The 17,368-nt window shown below is 40.4% G+C and overlaps 1 protein-coding gene across 11 annotated transcripts in view; it reads left to right on the forward strand.

Annotated features, from left to right (window-relative positions):
- The window catches only part of CDKL5 (cyclin dependent kinase like 5), a 209,039-nt gene that overhangs the window by 179,339 nt on the left and 12,332 nt on the right, over window positions 1-17,368 (forward strand). For all 11 annotated transcript variants that reach the window (XM_034949844.2, XM_055106646.1, XM_055106649.1 and 8 more), the window contains 4 exons: window positions 3,124-3,225; window positions 3,778-3,883; window positions 7,454-7,577; window positions 14,180-14,279. In XM_034949844.2, the coding sequence (XP_034805735.1) occupies window positions 3,124-3,225; window positions 3,778-3,883; window positions 7,454-7,577; window positions 14,180-14,279 (432 nt within the window). The remainder of the gene's footprint in view (window positions 1-3,123; window positions 3,226-3,777; window positions 3,884-7,453; window positions 7,578-14,179; window positions 14,280-17,368) is intronic.

Below are 17,368 nucleotides of genomic sequence, written 5' to 3' on the forward strand. Positions count from 1 at the left end.
GCCTGGCACAAAGTAAGTGTCTAACAAATTTTAGTTATTCTTGCTGCTTCTGTGATTGTGGAGGCTGATATTTGGACATTGAACACCTTTTCTATGCTGGGTGTTCCCAGGCACTCAAAAGAGTCTGAGAGAGCTCTTGCACTTGAGAAACTTAACTGCTCTTGGGGAAGATAAACTGATACATGATAACAATGAAATAAGTAGCCAGGCGCAGTGGCTCACGCCTGTAATCCCAGCACTTTGGGAGGTCGAGGCAGGCAGATCACGAGGTCAGGAGATCGAGACTATCCTGGCCAACATGGTGAAACCCCGTCTCTACTAAAATACTAAAATTGGTTGGGCGTGGTGGCGTGTGCCTGTAATTCCAGCTACTCAGGAGGCCGAGGCACTAGAATCGCTTGAACCCAGGAGGTGGAGGTTGCAGTGAGCCGAGATCGTGCCACTGCACTTCAGCCTGGTGACAGAGCAAGACTGTCACACACACACACACACACACACACACACACACACACACAAACACACAATGAAATAAGTAAGACCTAAGTCAATATGGCACTGGCTATAAATAGGAACTGAGAATAGAGAGAGGTCACTGTGAGCAGAAGCAGTTAGAAACGGCTTTACAGGCAACTGAAGGTCTTTCTCTGGGCTAGGATGTATAGACAAGCTTTGAATAGGCTGAAGAGTGAAGATATGTTCAGGTACGTCCTGAGCTAGGCAACATGAAAAGCTCTAGCTAGAAAGATGAAAAGAATAGGGTCCCTGTCGTCTTAAGTGTGTGGGCTGGCAGGGGACACTTGTCAACAGATAGGTTGTTCCACTACTGCGAGGTTACATTCTGGCTACTGTGCTAGAGGCATGCCAGTGTGGCAAGGGAGCGAGACAGTCCAAGTTGTGAGTTGTGGGAGCTCCTAGAACAGGTGGCACCTGAGCAGAGACTTCCAGGAAGGTTGGGAAGAAAGTGACAGTGACCTCAGGAAAGAGGGAAGAAAAGAGCATTGGAAGGAGAAGGAAGGTAACAGATGTTACATAGCATGGTATGCTTTGGGCATTGCAACTTGTTCCACTTTGCTGGAGTGAAAAATGCAAAATTTGGAGTGGCTTTTGCAATAATTCAAGCACGAGGTGAAGAGAATATGTTTGGGATTAAGTCAGTGCCAGTGGGAAACAGAGTGGATCTTCTACTCCTCAGAAGTAGAAACAATAGGATTTGTGATTTGAAGGATTGAATATAGGAAAAAGGAAGACTTCATGGTTTCTTTTCTAGGACCTCCTTTTTGGAGTGAAAGAGAGTAGTTTTGAAGTCACCTAATTCAACCCCTTCATTTCACAGATGAGCATGTCGAAGCTCAGAGAAGTTGGGTGAGTTGCTCCAAGTTTACCCAACCAGCTCAGGATGGAGCTGGGATTATGAGGCAAACTCCAGGTGCTGAGGCCAGCTGCTTACCACTGGTGTCTTGTGGACATGTTGAATTTGAAGTGACCTTGGCCTCTAAGCAGAAGTGTGCTCTAAGAGGCTAAAAAGATGGTCTGGCACCCAGGTGAAAGGAGAAAGCAAGAGGTGCCCATTTGCAGAGGCTGGAAGTGGAGTCAGAGGAATGGTCAGAGGAGCCCTGAGGAGATGCTGTCGGGAGAAAGAACATCCAGAGCCTAGAAAGATCTGGCAGCTTCCTGCAGAGGAGACATGGAAGGGAAAATTGGGTAAAATGTGCTAGCATTCAGCATGGTATAAAATGGAGAAGAAATCGGAAAAACAAATAGCTTTTTAACTTAGAAAAAGTAATTGCTCTCTGAGAATTCCAGGAAAAGAATTTTTGTGAACATGGTGGTCATAAACGAATTTATAATTCGTGGACAGTTACTGTGGGCTAAGCACAGATCTGTTACAGACTGTGAAGGCCAGTTCAGGAGGTACAGTGCCCAGCTACAAGAAAGTACAAGTTTAAAAGCACAAAGATACCAGAAGGCTGGAAAAGTAACTTAAGCTGTGAGTGAATCCTAGGAATCACTCCCATGCAAAGTATCGGGCCACCTTGAAAAGCACAGAGACTCTTACTGAGTTTATATTAGATGTTAATAATTTGTTTTCTTAAAATAATTTTTGTAGAGGCCTTTGTAAACAGTACAGGTGGTAAAAGTCAAATGAGACATTTTCATAAAATAGAAAGAAGGAAGGCTATGTTGGATGAATTCCTGCCCAGAATCCTCAGAGTACATTTGGAGAATGAGAGGGAGAAAAATAATCATATTTTAAATCTTAAATAAAATGTTTTTGATATGTCACATAGGCTTAAGGTAATGCCCTTTTCTGTGCATAATATACAGATATACAATGCAGCGAACTCCTTCTAATGACTTGGTAATTTTCTTCCTTAATCTTTTTTTCTGGTGATAGAAAATGCTGTGTTTTTTCCCCTCAGTGAACACCATTGTGGACTGAGTACTGTTCTTAGCTTGTGACTCACTTCCTTGAGAGAGAAAGATAGTGGTATGTCTTTGGAGATGAGCACTATCATGATTTGGCTTCAGAAAATACATGAAACATAAGTGCTGTTATCCTAGAGAAGATTAAGACAAGAATTTAAGCACATAAACTATAGTAGTTAAGAGGATTTTAACACAAAAAATTATTAAAAGGACTTACTCTATTCCTTGATATATTCAAAAATCATTTATTTTCATCTGACTTTGCCATATAAGTCCTGCATGAAATATACTTTTGGAACTGCACAGTTCATTTTGGAGAACTCAGACTTAAAATCTGCTAGAGAAATTTCAGATAAACTAATAGAATTCCTAATCAGAGGGCCGCTCAGAACCATGACTGTCTAGATATTAGAATGGTAATTTTTTTTGTTTTTAATAATTAATTGAACTATTTTCAGACTAATTTGTTCTCTGCTTGCCTTAACTTTAATGAGAATTTTACTTTCCATCTGTGTGAAATTTGACTTATATTACATTCATCAGATTATTCACTTTCATGGGACTATTTGTATTTTAGCCAACTAACATTTTTTATTTTAGCTAGTTATGGTCCTAGTTCTACCAAATAAAGGCCATGATGAGTTCCATCCCTAGGAACAGGATGCTCTTATAAATCCTTTTAAATTTTACTTCCAGCCTGGAGAACAGCTCCCTCCAGAGATGACTGTGGCAAGATCTTCGGTCAAAGAGACCTCCAGAGAAGGCACCTCTTCCTTCCATACACGCCAGAAGTCTGAGGTATGTCACAATAAAATATGCCTGTAAACATTTGTTCAACATCATTACTGCCTAGCTTTTAAAATGTATTAATACCCAATCTCCCACAAATAAGTTGAAGTGGCTTATAAAGTAAGTAGTTTTCCTTGTGGCATAATTCTGAGTTTTCTTTCAAAAAGATCATTAAGTCAATTATAGATTGATTAGGTACGGTTCTAAATTTGGGCCAGGTGGCTCACACATGTAATCCCAGCACTTTGGGAGGCTGAGGTGGGAGGATTGCTTGTGTCCAGGAGTTCAAGACCAGCCTGGGCAACATAGCAAGACCCCATCTCTACAAAAAGTTTAAAAAGTTAGCTGGGTGTAGCAGCGTGTGCCTGTAGTCCCAGCTACTCGGGAGGCTGAGGCAGGAGGATTGCTTGAACTGGGGCAGTCAAGGCTACAGTAAGCCATGATCCTACTACTGCACTACAGCCTGGGCAATAGAGTGAGACCCTGTCTCAAGAAAAAAGTCATAGGCAATATTGTCATCAATGTGTGGCTTAACTTTTGTAAATTTCTTTCCTGTCTCAGGGTGGAGTGTATCATGACCCACACTCTGATGATGGCACAGCCCCCAAAGAAAATAGGCACCTATACAATGATCCTGTGCCAAGGAGAGTTGGTAGCTTTTACAGAGGTAAGCCCACCCCCGGCATTCAACAGGTTCCCCTCTCCTCCCTCTCTCACTTTATGTGCACACTGCTTTCACCGACTCAGGCCAGCGGCCTTCTCACCTACACTGTCGCCTTCCAGCGGTTCTCCCTGCCTCTGCTCCTGCTAAGTCAGGCCCTCCTGGCTTATGAATTGGCCTCCTTAAGTAGCCTCTTAACTGGTCTCCCTATCTCCAAGGTACCCATCAATATAGAGACTAGAGTGATCCTTCTGAAGCTGTGTTCTGACCATACCACTCATTTTGTTCTGTCAAGCCATAACATACTTATTGATGTTACCTGTGTGTCTGGCACCGTTCTGGCTTAGAACTTGTTGGTGAACAAGATAGTCAAAGATCTTCACCATCACGGAACTCACTTCCTCGGGAGGAGAGATGGACACTAAACATAATAATTATATAGAGCAGTAAAAGATATTAAGTGCTATAAGGGAGGAAAAAATAGAGCAAGGCATCCCATTGCCCACCCCACCCCACCCTACTCCTAATCCCCTATCACTCACCTGTTGAGAGTCTTTTGGTGGCTTCCCATTGGCATCAGGACAAAATCTGAATTCTCTAGGATGTCATTGCAGACTTCCCATGATCTGGCCCTTGCCATGCTCTCCAGCCACTTTCTCCCCCACCCCCCAGGTCTCTCTCGTACCCAGCCTATGGGACTGCACAGGCTGTGCCCTCCTCTGGCCTGTAATGTACTCTTCCTCCTGCTGGAACAGCTTGTTTCTGTCCCTTTCTTTAAGGTCCTCTTCAGTATAATATCTTCCCACAGTTTGTTCCAGATGGACTGAAACATTTTCTTCTCCGTTCTGTCTGTCGTACCTTGCCTGTAACTCTGATGTAACACTGACCACATTGCACTGATTCTTTGTCTGAGTTCTCTCTCACAAGGTTGTGAGACATTCAGTTCTCTTCGTCTTCTCTTCTTTTTATTCTCATTGACTAGTACATTGCCTCGCACAGTTTCATAACTATTTGTCAATTGAATTAAAGAAAAATTTCAAGTGTACTTGCACAGGCTAAAATGTACTTTGTTATTTAGCAGACAACTAAAACAGATGCTTTTGGGGTTGTACAAACTTAGGAGACATTGAATGACAAAGGCAATCCCTTTTAGTAACTATGCAGTAATAGATTGTAAAGCCCTTGGGTATTCCAACACCCTGGTGGAGAAAATGGACAGCAAGCCCACAGGGCCAAGAGCAAGGCCTTGGGTCAGGAGGCCTGTAAAGCCTTCAAGAGTCACCACAGCTTTCTAAAGCCTCCTATGCCCACGTTGCCTAACTTCCCACTATTTCTGTTGTTTTAAGAGGGTAGTTGGAAAGGGGCAGGATTTGGGGCGGGGGCATGGAGAACTGCTTAGTCATTTTAATTAGGAACCCCAGCTAAATAAATGCACAGAAGTGTTATTTAGGACTAAATGTATATTTAATGATTAGGCTACTCTGTTCCTTCCCTTCCAGCCCCACCTTTGGAAAAGCATAAGGTATTGATTGAATATGCCATTTTTCCTGATACCATGATTACGCTTTAGTATTTTATGGGACTGGCCGGGCGCAGTGGCTCACGCCTGTAATCCTAGCACTTTGGGAGGCCAAGGCAGGAGGATCACGAGGTCAGGAAATCGAGACCATCCTGGCTAACATGGCAAAACCCCGTCTCTACTAAAAAAAATAAAAAATAAAATAGCCAGGTGTGGTGGTGGGTGCCTGTAGTCCCGGCTACTTGGGAGGCTGAGGCAGAAGAATGGCGTGAACCCGGGAGGCGGAGCTTGCAGTGAGCCAAAACCGCGCCACTGCACCCCAGCCTAGGCGACAGAGCAAGACTCTGTCTCAAAACAAAAAAAAAAAAAAGAATTTTATGGGACTAAGCTTTTAATTAAGATTTAATTTAATTAAAATATTGTAACATACATGTGCAAAAGCCTTTTCTTCTATCACCAAAGCATTACCTCCAAAATGTAGCATAGGTGTGTTATTTCTATAGATGTCTGGAGAATATACATTAATATAAAATGCTAATGGAGATTTAAGTTAGTTAGTCTTTGACCTCTGGAAACACGGTTTTATTTTGATTGCAAAAAAAAAATAAATTGGTTAATTCAGAGAAATACTTCATATGTCTCTACCTCATTAGTAGAGAGGGTAGTGAGAGCTTGGCAGGTGGAATGTTTTAATTTTAAAGATTTCTGATATAGAAGGAAAATATTTAACTAGATGAAACATCTGGAGACATCTGTCATTTCAATGATACTACTAAGTCCTAGAGGAAGATTTGGTGGTATCATTGAAATAACAGATGTTTCCAGAATGCTTCCCGTTTTCATTCCTATTGGTCAAGAGTCAAGTGAAATTGTGTCATTTATCTTTATATACAGTCTGTATATTCCTTTTGTGATAAAATTTCCAGTATATTTTTATTATAACCATTCTTAGAAATTGACAGAAAAAGTTAATAACTATCCCCCCAAAAGCAGAAAAGTATTTATTCACATACATTACATTTTATCTTTTTCTGTTCATTTAGAATTTAGAGAAAAATAATATTTTTGTAGAAATAGCTAAATTTCTGTGTAATTTTGTTTAAAAACGAGTGATACTACCTCCCGAGTGTCAAGGCTTAAACTGTAGTTTGTCTGTTTCAGCACACATATTAATTACTTCAAACTAAGAATAGATTTTACATTGTTGGTCTATGATAAGAAAGCTTTAACTTCAAAGAATGCCAAAACGGTGGCAGGGAATGGTGGTAGGGGCTACAAGATTCACACTTGAAAATATCCTGGCCGGGCGCGGTGGTTCACGTCTGTAATCCCAGCACTTTGGGAGGCTGAAGTGAGCAGATCACTTGAGCTCAAGAGTTCAAGACCAGCCTGGGCAACATGGTGAAACCTTGTCTCTACAAAAAATTAGCCAGGTGTGGTGGTGTGCACCTGTGGTCCCAGCTACCCAGGAGGCTAAGGTGGGAGGATCACCTGAGCCTGGGAGGTGGAGTTTGCAGTGAACCATGATTGTGCCACTGCACTCCAGCATGAGTAACAGTCTCTTATTTAAAAAAAAAAAAAAAGAGAGAGAGAAAGAAAATATAATGTTCTTCACTTTATCAGCTGGCAGGTCAGTTTACTGTTTTCAATACACATTACTTGGTGTTAACTAACCCTTGCAAATTAGTGTCATAAGCAGTGGATGGAGGGACAAGGTTCCCTGGAATGCCTTCACCCTCAGAAAACACAAAAGTTATGTGAAGAGCTGATGAGGATTTTTATATGTTTGTTTGTTGTTTTATTTGTGTTAGAGAAAATGCAGTAGGATAACGTGAAAACTGCTTTGACCAAAAGAGAACATCAGCCGTCTGTGGTGGTTCATGTCTGTAATCTCATCACTTTGGGAGGCTCAGGCAGGAGGATTGCTTGAGCCTGGGAGGTCAAGGCTGCACTGAGCCGAGATCACGCCACTGCACTCCAGCCTGGGTGACAGAGCGAGACTCTGTCTTAAAAAAAAAAAAAAAAGTCCATCAGTGACTTACTTTTTCTTTATTCAGTGCCATCTCCACGTCCAGACAATTCTTTCCATGAAAATAATGTGTCAACTAGAGTTTCTTCTCTACCATCAGAGAGCAGTTCTGGAACCAACCACTCAAAAAGACAACCAGCATTCGATCCATGGTGAGCATTTTGGTTTGTTTTTACTCTTCCTTTTTTTAATTGTAGATTTAAGAGTTGAAATAAATTCTGGATGAGCTTTTTAGTGTCCTTTCTCCTGCTAGGCCTTTTTTTCTCTAGATAAATTATTGAATAAGGAAAATGTGATTTTTCATTATTGGTAATTTTTTTCCAGTTTGGCATTTAGATTAAATATCATTTAAGGGAAAAAAAATCTCCTGGATTATTAAATACCTGATACGCTTTCCACTGTGTTGTTCTGATATGAATGATGACTTTTGCGGTCTCCTTTTGTTGACATTGAGCCAGGTACACTTCGCTTAGCATTTGATGTGCATCGTCTCAGTCAGTTCTCATAGTCACACTGTGCTTCCATGCTAGTGGCAGGGACACTGAAGCTTGGAAAAGTCGAGGAACTGGCCCGGTGCTGGACAGCCAGTAACATGGAGAAGGGAGCCAGGGTTCAAACTTAAATGGGCTCCGACTCCAAAGCTCATGGTTGTTGCCTCTGTGCTACCTGTCTGTCATTCAGGGTAAAAAGAAATAGGGGAACAGTCCTTTATGCTACCATAAAAGCATAATGGTAATGAAAGGCACAAATGATGTGGCAACTTTTCTTATTCTTTTATCTTTTTTGTGTCGCATCTAATAAATATTTAGGGAGAGAATTACAGTTTTATCAAGATCCATTAGCAAATCTGTCTGAGGAGTAAGGACTTTAAGAAAAATAATAATGTAGACTTCTTCTCAACTACCCTGAAAGACTGCCCAGGTTCTCTACCAAGAGCATAAAATGGGACATCACTGTAAGACACTGGATTTGGAATAAGACCAGTCTGTCAGAGAGTCCCTCTCTGGTGTTTGTTGCCAGAAGTAACAGAAGGGCCTTATGTCAGTACTCCTGACTCCATGTGATGTCACAATTTGGACCCCGTTGATAAAGTTACATCAAGGTTTCAGTGTTATTGTGCCCTATAGTGAAAATTACTTAATTATTCTTAAAACAATATAAAAAATGACTTCTTAAAAGCTATAAATACACTTTTGCTGTATAAGCACAATTTACATCCATTGCCTATTTATAAAATGACAGTCTTAATGTTCGTGACTAAGACTTTAGACTCTGGAAATAGGATATCTTGGTTGATGGCAACTTGTCTATCAATCAGAGGACTGTGTCTATTTGTCTCTTGGTTTCCTCATGTGTAAAATAGGGCTAAGAATGGCACCTCCCTCATAGGGTTCATGTGATAATTAAATGAGGCAATGCATTAAAAGCACCTAGAATAATGCCTGGCTCCGTAAGCATTCATTAATGTTAGTGACTGCAGTTACTATCGTTGTCATCTAACTTCAACATCAGGTGTTTCCCCTCCATTTTGATGATAAACTTTGGTGTTCTTTCTCCATGTGACTGTTTTAAGCTCCCTAGTATATAGAAAAGATCTGCGAATTAACGTGAGAACGCAAGTATAACTTCTTTACTTACCGGTGTTGACCATTTTCTGGTGTGGCTTTGATAAGTCATGACAAAATTGTCTAAATGGTGAGAATACAGAAGTACAGAAGGAATTGGATTCTCTTGATTATTACATAATGAAGTGGTGATGATTTAAAAGAGTAACAATTACAGATTACCTTAGTCCTGTGAAAATTAGGTCAGATCAAAATTAAATCCAAATTTGAGATAGACAGTGTTAGTAATGTATTGTTTCTGTCTTTTGATAATCAGTTTAAGTAGAACTTGTTTTATGCGTGGATATGTAAAGAAACCTAAAAAGAGTTGTTTTAAAAAGAATGAGAGGCTCAATTGGGATGTTGAACTTTAGTTGAGTCTTCATCAGGTCATCTTTATTCTAGTATTGCTGTTATGAGACTTGAGAGTTCCAGAATTGCCAGTGATGAACTGGCTCTATTCTTTTGTTTCTGTTAACTCTTCGTGATAATGCTGCTATGACGTATTTCCTTCCTTCATCGCATCTCACTTAGTCTGTCATTAGTTCAACTTGACTCATCTTGATTTTTTTTCTTGAACAAGCTCTCGAATTGGTTCATCAGATTCTTCATATTTGAGAGAAATGCACATTTGGTAACTTACAAAAAACATCAAAGAGCCTTGTTATGGTAATATAGTGAATTGCTATTCTTTGTTGCGAGGGGATGGAGACTGGGTCTGGCTCTGTTGCCCAGGCTGTAATGCAGTGGTGCAATCTTGGCTAACTGCAACCTCTGCTTCCTGGGCTCAAGCTATCCTCCTACCTCAGCCTCCTGAGTAGCCCAGACTGTGGGTACATGCCACCATGCCTGGCTAATTTTTGTATCTTTTGTAAACATGGGGTCTCACTATGCTGCCCAGGCTGGACTCCAGCTCCTGAGCTCAAGTGACTGACTGCCTCAGCCTCCCAAAGTCCTGGGATTACAGGCATGAGCCACTGTGCCTGGCCGTGAATTGCTGTTCCTAAATAATCTCTTACCTAAGGTCAGTCTGTTTTTCCTTGGTAGTAGTACTTCAGATTTACTTCAGGAAGAGAATATTTGTACAGTGTACCCCTTTCTTGCAATGGAAAAGTCAAGCTACTATGTTATATTTTAAAGCAATAAATAGATATTGCAGTATGATATCCAGAGCTGTTATTCTGGCCATCTCAGTTATGTAGAACCCACTTAAGAATCAGGAGACAGCCAAAATATCTCAGAACAAGCAAAATAGAGTTAATATGGTGGGATTAATCATCTTTACTAATAGGATAACACCCCCACCCTCATTTGGAGTCTGTTCTTCATTTATGCTCAGTTCTAGCAGGCAGCGCTGAGGTTGTCAGGGCAAGAAATAGTTCAAGGTAATACTACAGTATGCAGAGGGAAAAGGATCCAAGCAATAGCTATGGAGAGAAGCAGGTTGGAAAATCATACATATCATAGATCTCTATGGAGTGTGTGTTTATAAAACAGGCAGCTTCACTTTGCTTTGAAAGACAAAATGTATAAATATGTTTAGAAAGACTGCTGTCAATTGGGTTAAAAATTGATGTTTAAAGAGTAAACCAAATTACTTAGAAATCCCACTAGTTGGCCAGGCACGGTGGCTCACTCCTGTAATCCCAGCACTTAGGGAGGCCAAGGCGGGCAGATCACCTGAGGTCGGGAGTTCGAGACCAGCTTGACCAACATGGGAAAACCCCGTCTCTACTAAAAATACAAAATTAGCTGGGCGTGGTGGCGCATGCTGGTAATCCCAGCTACTCGGGAGGCTGAGGCAGGAGAATCATTTGAACCCAGGAGGTGGAGGTTGCGGTGAGCCGACATTACGCCATTGCACTCCAGCCTGGGCAACAAGAGCGAAACTCCGTCTAAAAAAAAAAAAAAAAAAGAAAGAAATCCCACTAGTTAAATGAAGAATTGCTGTAACTTGCACAATTCCAGCCTTCTTTTTCTCGTAAGGTTATGAATATATTGATATCCATTAGTGCTTGTCATCATAACTTTCAGAGTTACTCCCGTAGAATTATTCACTGCCTCTCTCTTCTCACACATTAGCTAACCACGCTCATCACATCGCCAGGGGAGGGGCAGGTGGCAGAGAAAGTGTCACAGAGTAATGCTCCTCACCGCTTCAGCTCACCTTCCATGCTGCTCTCAGAGGGATTATACTGAAGTCCCATAAGCCTGACCATGATGCCCCCCCGCCCCATTCCCTAGCTGTCAAACCTGTCCCCTACCCCCAACAAGAGTCTATGAGCAGCTTGAGTGAGATCAGATTCGTTCTTTTATTTTTCTCTGTTTCTTCAACACCTAACACAGGGCCTGACATGTATAAAGTACTCGCTGAATGTTGGTTGAGTGATTCATTGGATTTTAATTCCTTCCTTTCTTTAGGTGAATCTTTGGAATTGTGTCTCCTCTTGGACCCTTATGGAAATAGCTGTCATGTTAGATAACGTTAGAGTCCCATGCCTGTGTGCCTGCTTACCACTTGTCTCATTGCCCTCCTTCCGTACTGTTTTGGTCCCAACTGCTGCTCTGGAGAAGGTGCCAGGTGACTGGATGAATAGTCCTTCTCAAAGCTTCTGTCTCTGAGATTGATGTGAACCCCCTATTTACCCTTCTTTTGTGCTGCTCCTCTTTACCCCACTCAGCACGAAGCTGCTTTCTTCCAGGTGGAATCACAGGGGCCAGAATGCGCAAATGAGGGAAATGACCAACCACACGCTTACCCATATGGCTCAGTTCCAGCTGTCAATGTATAACTCATTCTGCATTCCTTTATACAACACAGCTTTTCAAGTGCCTTTGTTCCAGCCAGCCTCTTTCCATCTGTCTCTGAGTCACTCTGTCAGCCTTTTCTCCCTTCCCTTTCTGTGTTAATTCTTTGGGTATGTATGTTTCTGCATAGCTTCTCGCTTGTTTTGTTTTTCCTCTCTGACATCCTTCTTTCTGTCTTTGGTGATGCAAACACATGCTTCGCTCCTAGTTTTCACCCACCAGTTCAAGGGTAATTTATTTCTTTTTTTCATTTGGCCTCTGGGATCTTTCTCTGCCTGGATCTTTGAAAATGTCCCAATCATTCCTCTATCCCCACCTGGGCTGTGGTTTATCCAGTGCCTCTTGAAAAGCCCCTGCAGAGGGTCTTTGGCCCATCTTCCCTGTGTCCTGGGGACCCAACGATGCAACATGCAAACTGCAAACATTGAGCTTTCCTTTTATTACCCTCCCCTTCTCACTTTCATCTTATTCACTGTTTCATCCTGCATAGATTCTCCTCTTACCATGCAAGATCCTACTTCCTCCTAGGACTGGTGTCTCAAGCCTTCATTTCCTCTTGTGCCAGCATTAACATTCTTACAGTAATGCCCATTCACATTCTGAGATGGCAGTCATGATGAATATGTCTTCCTTAAAGATTTGCTGGATTGGCAGAAAGCACTTTTACCCTCAACACACCTGTGGTATTTTGTGAGACTTTCATTCTGCTTGGTAAAAACTTCTACCCATTAATCTGAATATTCTGTTGTGCTTCTAGGTTGTGTTTTTGCAGATAGTATTGTGGAACGACATAGCTATTTCATAAACGTATAATTCTTTAACCTCTAGAAGTTACAGAACGTTAAAAATAGTATTGCCATTTCTACTAGATGCTCTCTGAGGCTCCTTTCCATCCAGAGTCATGCTTTTGTGATTCCAGAAAACCCCACTCTTCTGCAGTGTTCCTTACCAATGGCAAGTGACTGAATGCTGTGTCTTGGAGTTTAGCTTACGACAGTCTATCTTTAAGCCCCATGCAAGAGGGTTTCATCTCTTAATTGCAAAAGAACTTGTCACAAGAAACTTTTACCAAATTCCCAGGGCCTAGGCCCAGTCTGTCATTGGGTTTAGAATGTTTTTCGCAACAATATAACACTACATTTAAAGACTCTTTTGGCTGGCCGCGGTGGCTCACACCTGTAATTCCAGCACTTTGGGAGGCTGAGGTGGGCAGATCACTTGAGGTCAGGAGTTCGAGACCAGCCTGGGTAACATGGTAAAACCCTGTCTCTACTGAAAGTAAAAAAATTATCCAGGCCTGGTGGTGCATGCCTATAATTTCAGCTACTTGGGAGGCTGAGGCAGGAGAATCACTTGAACCCGGTAGGTGGAGGTTGCAGTGAGCCAAAATCGCACCATTTTACTCCAGCCTGGGCAACAGAGCAAGACACTGTCTCAAAAATAAATAAAAAAAAATAAAGACTCTTAAGTTTTCAACACTTAACCATTTCATCATGTCTGAAGTTTTCTGGCTTTCAAAATTATAAATGTATCATTCTGAGTTCAGAATACCTGGTGGTGTCAGTGGTATCAAGCTTAATGTCAGTATTTTCAGTTAGAAGCTTCCCCCCCCCCCACCGTGAAAGCTTTTTTTTTTTTTTTTTTTTTTTTTTTTAAAGAAACAGGGTCTTGCCGTGTTGCCCACACTGGTCTAAAACTCCTGACCTCAGGCGATCCTGTCCCAGCTCCCAAAGTGCTAGGATTACAGGTGTGAGCCACTGCACCTGTCCCTACATTTTTTTCTTAACTATTTTTATTTAGTTTTAATAAATACATAAGAGGTTTAATAAGTAGGATATTTCCAGTTTCTGGCAAATTTTTACTTTCATTCAAGATGTTTTTATAGCTGTATTGATCTTTATGTTCAGTATCTTGACAAGTCGCTAATAATAAACTTGTCGAGCTGGTTTTTAAAAGGTAAATAGAAAAATGAAGGTAGGTGTTGAAAATGTTTTGCTCTTTCCCTTGTAGAGTTACAGAAAAGCCATCCTTTAAGCTGTGTACTTTTCATAATCTCAAACTCTGAGGTCTTCAACAGCATGGAAATAGTCTTGCAGCAACAGTTACGGGTCATAATGCTCAAATTGCTCTTTTGAGTGAGCCTGTGCCAGAGGATAATCACTAACCATGGTTGATTAAATTTAGTTCCTCCTGTGCTTTTTTAGAGGCTCTTTACCCAAGTGTTTGATTCTTCCCGGCTATAGGAACCTAGTGTCATGCATTTTCAGTCCTTATTATATTTGTCACACAATGGCAAGAAAATGATTGAAAAATCAATATGATAAAAATGTCTTCTCATTTAGGAAAAGTCCTGAAAATATTAGTCATTCAGAGCAACTCAAGGAAAAAGAGAAGCAAGGATTTTTCAGGTCAATGAAAAAGAAAAAGAAGAAATCTCAAACAGTAAGTAGATGACCAGTTTCTATATATAATAACATGTTTCTGCATTATTCAATGGATACTTTACACTTTGCACTTGGCGATCAAAGTTGATTGTTTTCTTATTGAGACTTGACATTTATGCACTGTATTATGTCTCTTTCTGAAATTCTTTACAACTATCCTCTCAACAGAGCCTTTTCTACATTCAACAGAATCTCCAGGAATAGAAGAAATTTAATTTGGATGACAGAGAACACTTTAAGCCTTTCTCAATATACTTCTTATCTATGTGGGCTTATATTAATGTAAAAACTTTGAAGACACAGGATTTGTTTCTCTCTGGGGATTTAAAGATATGCATAAACTTAGGAAATGGGTTTTGGTTTACTTTTAAATGTTGAAATTTGTAAATAACCATCATTCCTTATTCTCTCCTGGCTGGTTACAGAATTCCTACGTTGCCAGGTGTGTTTCTGAGTTATATAGTCACAAAGATCGTATCTGGGATTTTAGGGCTTGCGTTAGAAGGAAAATATGTTTGCCTTTTGATCGCGCTGTGGGTTGGAATGCACCTTATCTCCTGGGAGCCCTTTGCCTGAACAAAGAGCTGGCTCCATGGGACCGTTCACATCACTTCACTGAACCACCCAAGCAAGGATCCTGCTAGTTTAGTGACATGAGAACCTTGGGGAAACCCGGCCTGTAGGACAGCAGCAGGAGTAGTTCTTCCCCTAGATGAGGCTGCATCCCCCTTTTCTTTATGACAACTTCAAGGCTAAACAAGGTAGAGTTAGCCGTTTTTATTTATTTATTTATTTTAGAGACAGGGTCTCACTCTGTTGCCCAGGCTGGAGTGCAGTGGCATGATCTCAGCTCCCTGCAACCTCTACCTCCTGGGCTCAAGTGATCTCCCACCTCAGCCTCCCAAATAACTGGGTGCACGCCATCACACCCAGCTAATTTTTTGTATTTCTTGTAGAGACAGGGTTTCACCATGTTGCCCAGGCTGGTCTCGAACTCCTGAGCTCAAGCAATCTGCCCACTTAGGCCTCCCAAAGTGCTAGGCATGAGCCACTGTGCCTGGCCTAGTTAGCCATTTTGAATGGTTTTGGTTCTAGTTTTACTTCATACGTAATTTATTCTTATTTATTTGAAGAGGAAAAAGACACAATCAAAATGGCCTGTTCAGATGGACTTCACTGATTTCATCTATAAGTTTAGTAGATTAGACCCAGTGTTTCTGAGGCCCTTTCTATTATGAAAATTATAGAATTATGACTCAATGGGAAGTAGATTAGGTAGATGTTCATAGCAATGTGTATAAATAACCTGAAGTAAGCATTCTTATCTCACAGATGTTCTAGAAATGTTAACAAATACCTTCCTAGATAATCTTTCTAGATCATTCTTTCACTTCCTTGCTTGTTAAATTTATGTATTTCCTTATAAAATAAATATGAGTTCATTATAGAAAATTTGAGAAAAAGAAAAAGATCGTTTTAAATCTTAATACCCTACCACAACTAGTATTAGGATTTTGGTATATTTTCCTCCAGCTGTTTAGCCTATGCATATGTTTGTGGCAAGAAGGTGGGGGTTTTTTTTGTTTGTTTGTTTTTTAAGTTTTAAATTAGAGCAATCCTTTTAGTACGATTTTGTATTCTGGCTTTTAACAGTTTATCTATCTATATCTACATGCACAGAATATGTATGTTACTACAAATACTTTATTATCTTCAATCCTAATGGCTGCATAATATTTCTGAAGTAGTCATTAAAAAAACTGCCCATATTTTTAACTGAAGCTTACTTTTAAAGTGTCAAATCAAAATGCCACTCAGTCAGATACTACTATACTTGTTACTTAGACTGGGTGAACAAATAGACCTGATTTAACATAGGAATACTTAAAATGTTTAAAGTGTTAATAAAACTTTTATCATTGTCTGTAGAACATGTTTCTCTATCATGAGCGTTAAACTTTGGCTACCTCCTGACCACTGTTATTTTTATTTTGTGGTTTTTGTTCTAAACCACAGGTCTTCTGGCATTGTGGGGTGATTAAGTGGTAGAAAGTAGGAAAGATTAAGGAATTGAAGGTGTTTTTGTATATAGATTTAGATTTTGATGTTTACTGTAGAGCAACATTAAACCTAAAGTCCCTGGCTCACTGTGGCACAAGTAGAGTATACATGTTGACTGACTTTATTATTCAGAATTTAGTTAAATTTTAGATATTTTAGTAATATAGATTAGAGTAAAAAGGAAAATAACCATTCTCTAACATCCTCTCGACTTAAACTTTTTATTAGGTTTTCATAAGTTTCCTTTTTGATATTAAAGTAACTGTAGAATATCTCTGCATAGGCCATAATGCCTTAAGCTTTACCAACCCAAAAGTTGTTTGTATCTCTGCATCTTTTAATTAAATGAAAAATAAAATTTAAGGGCTTTGGGATTTCCAAAGAGCGCTCAGTACAGCCTTCCAAACCTCAGAGTCCTACGCCTGACATTGGGTTAACTCTGCCTACTTTGAATGAGCATTTAAACTGTTAATAGTTTTTCACTTTCTAGAACTCAGCAAAAAGAAACTACATAGAATAAGCTTCAAAAGATTTAAGGCATTGTGGCCTTTGCATAAGATTCCAAAAGAATGAAAATCTGATGCCCAGTGTACATAGAGACGCATGACATGTTAAAGCTGAGGTGGATCCTAAATCTAGTTGAATTTTTTTATTCACTGGTATAGGAACTGAGCCCAAGCAAGTTGTGGGCTTGCTTCAAAGCCCAAAAATCACATAATCAACTGGGAGAACCAGAACTGCGTTCTCCTAAATACCAAGTCCAGGCTCAATTTATACCATGGACCCGCCTCTGTGGGGAGCCTCTAGGAGCTCTCCTCTGGCCTCTTCAGCGATGCAAGTTAAACTCTTCCTCGGGGTTCCTGTCATTGGAACAAGAAAATTTGTGGGATGTTTTACTCAAATCCTTTTTTACAGATACCCTTAAAAGATTACCTAAATACTTGAATACCTTCATAGACATTCTAGTTCTCTGACAATTGAGATATCCAAAACAGGGAAAAGTGGTGCCAAAAAAAAATAATTCTG

The sequence above is a fragment of the Pan paniscus genome, chromosome X (assembly GCF_029289425.2).
Source record: "Pan paniscus chromosome X, NHGRI_mPanPan1-v2.0_pri, whole genome shotgun sequence".
Taxonomy (NCBI): domain Eukaryota; kingdom Metazoa; phylum Chordata; class Mammalia; order Primates; family Hominidae; genus Pan; species Pan paniscus.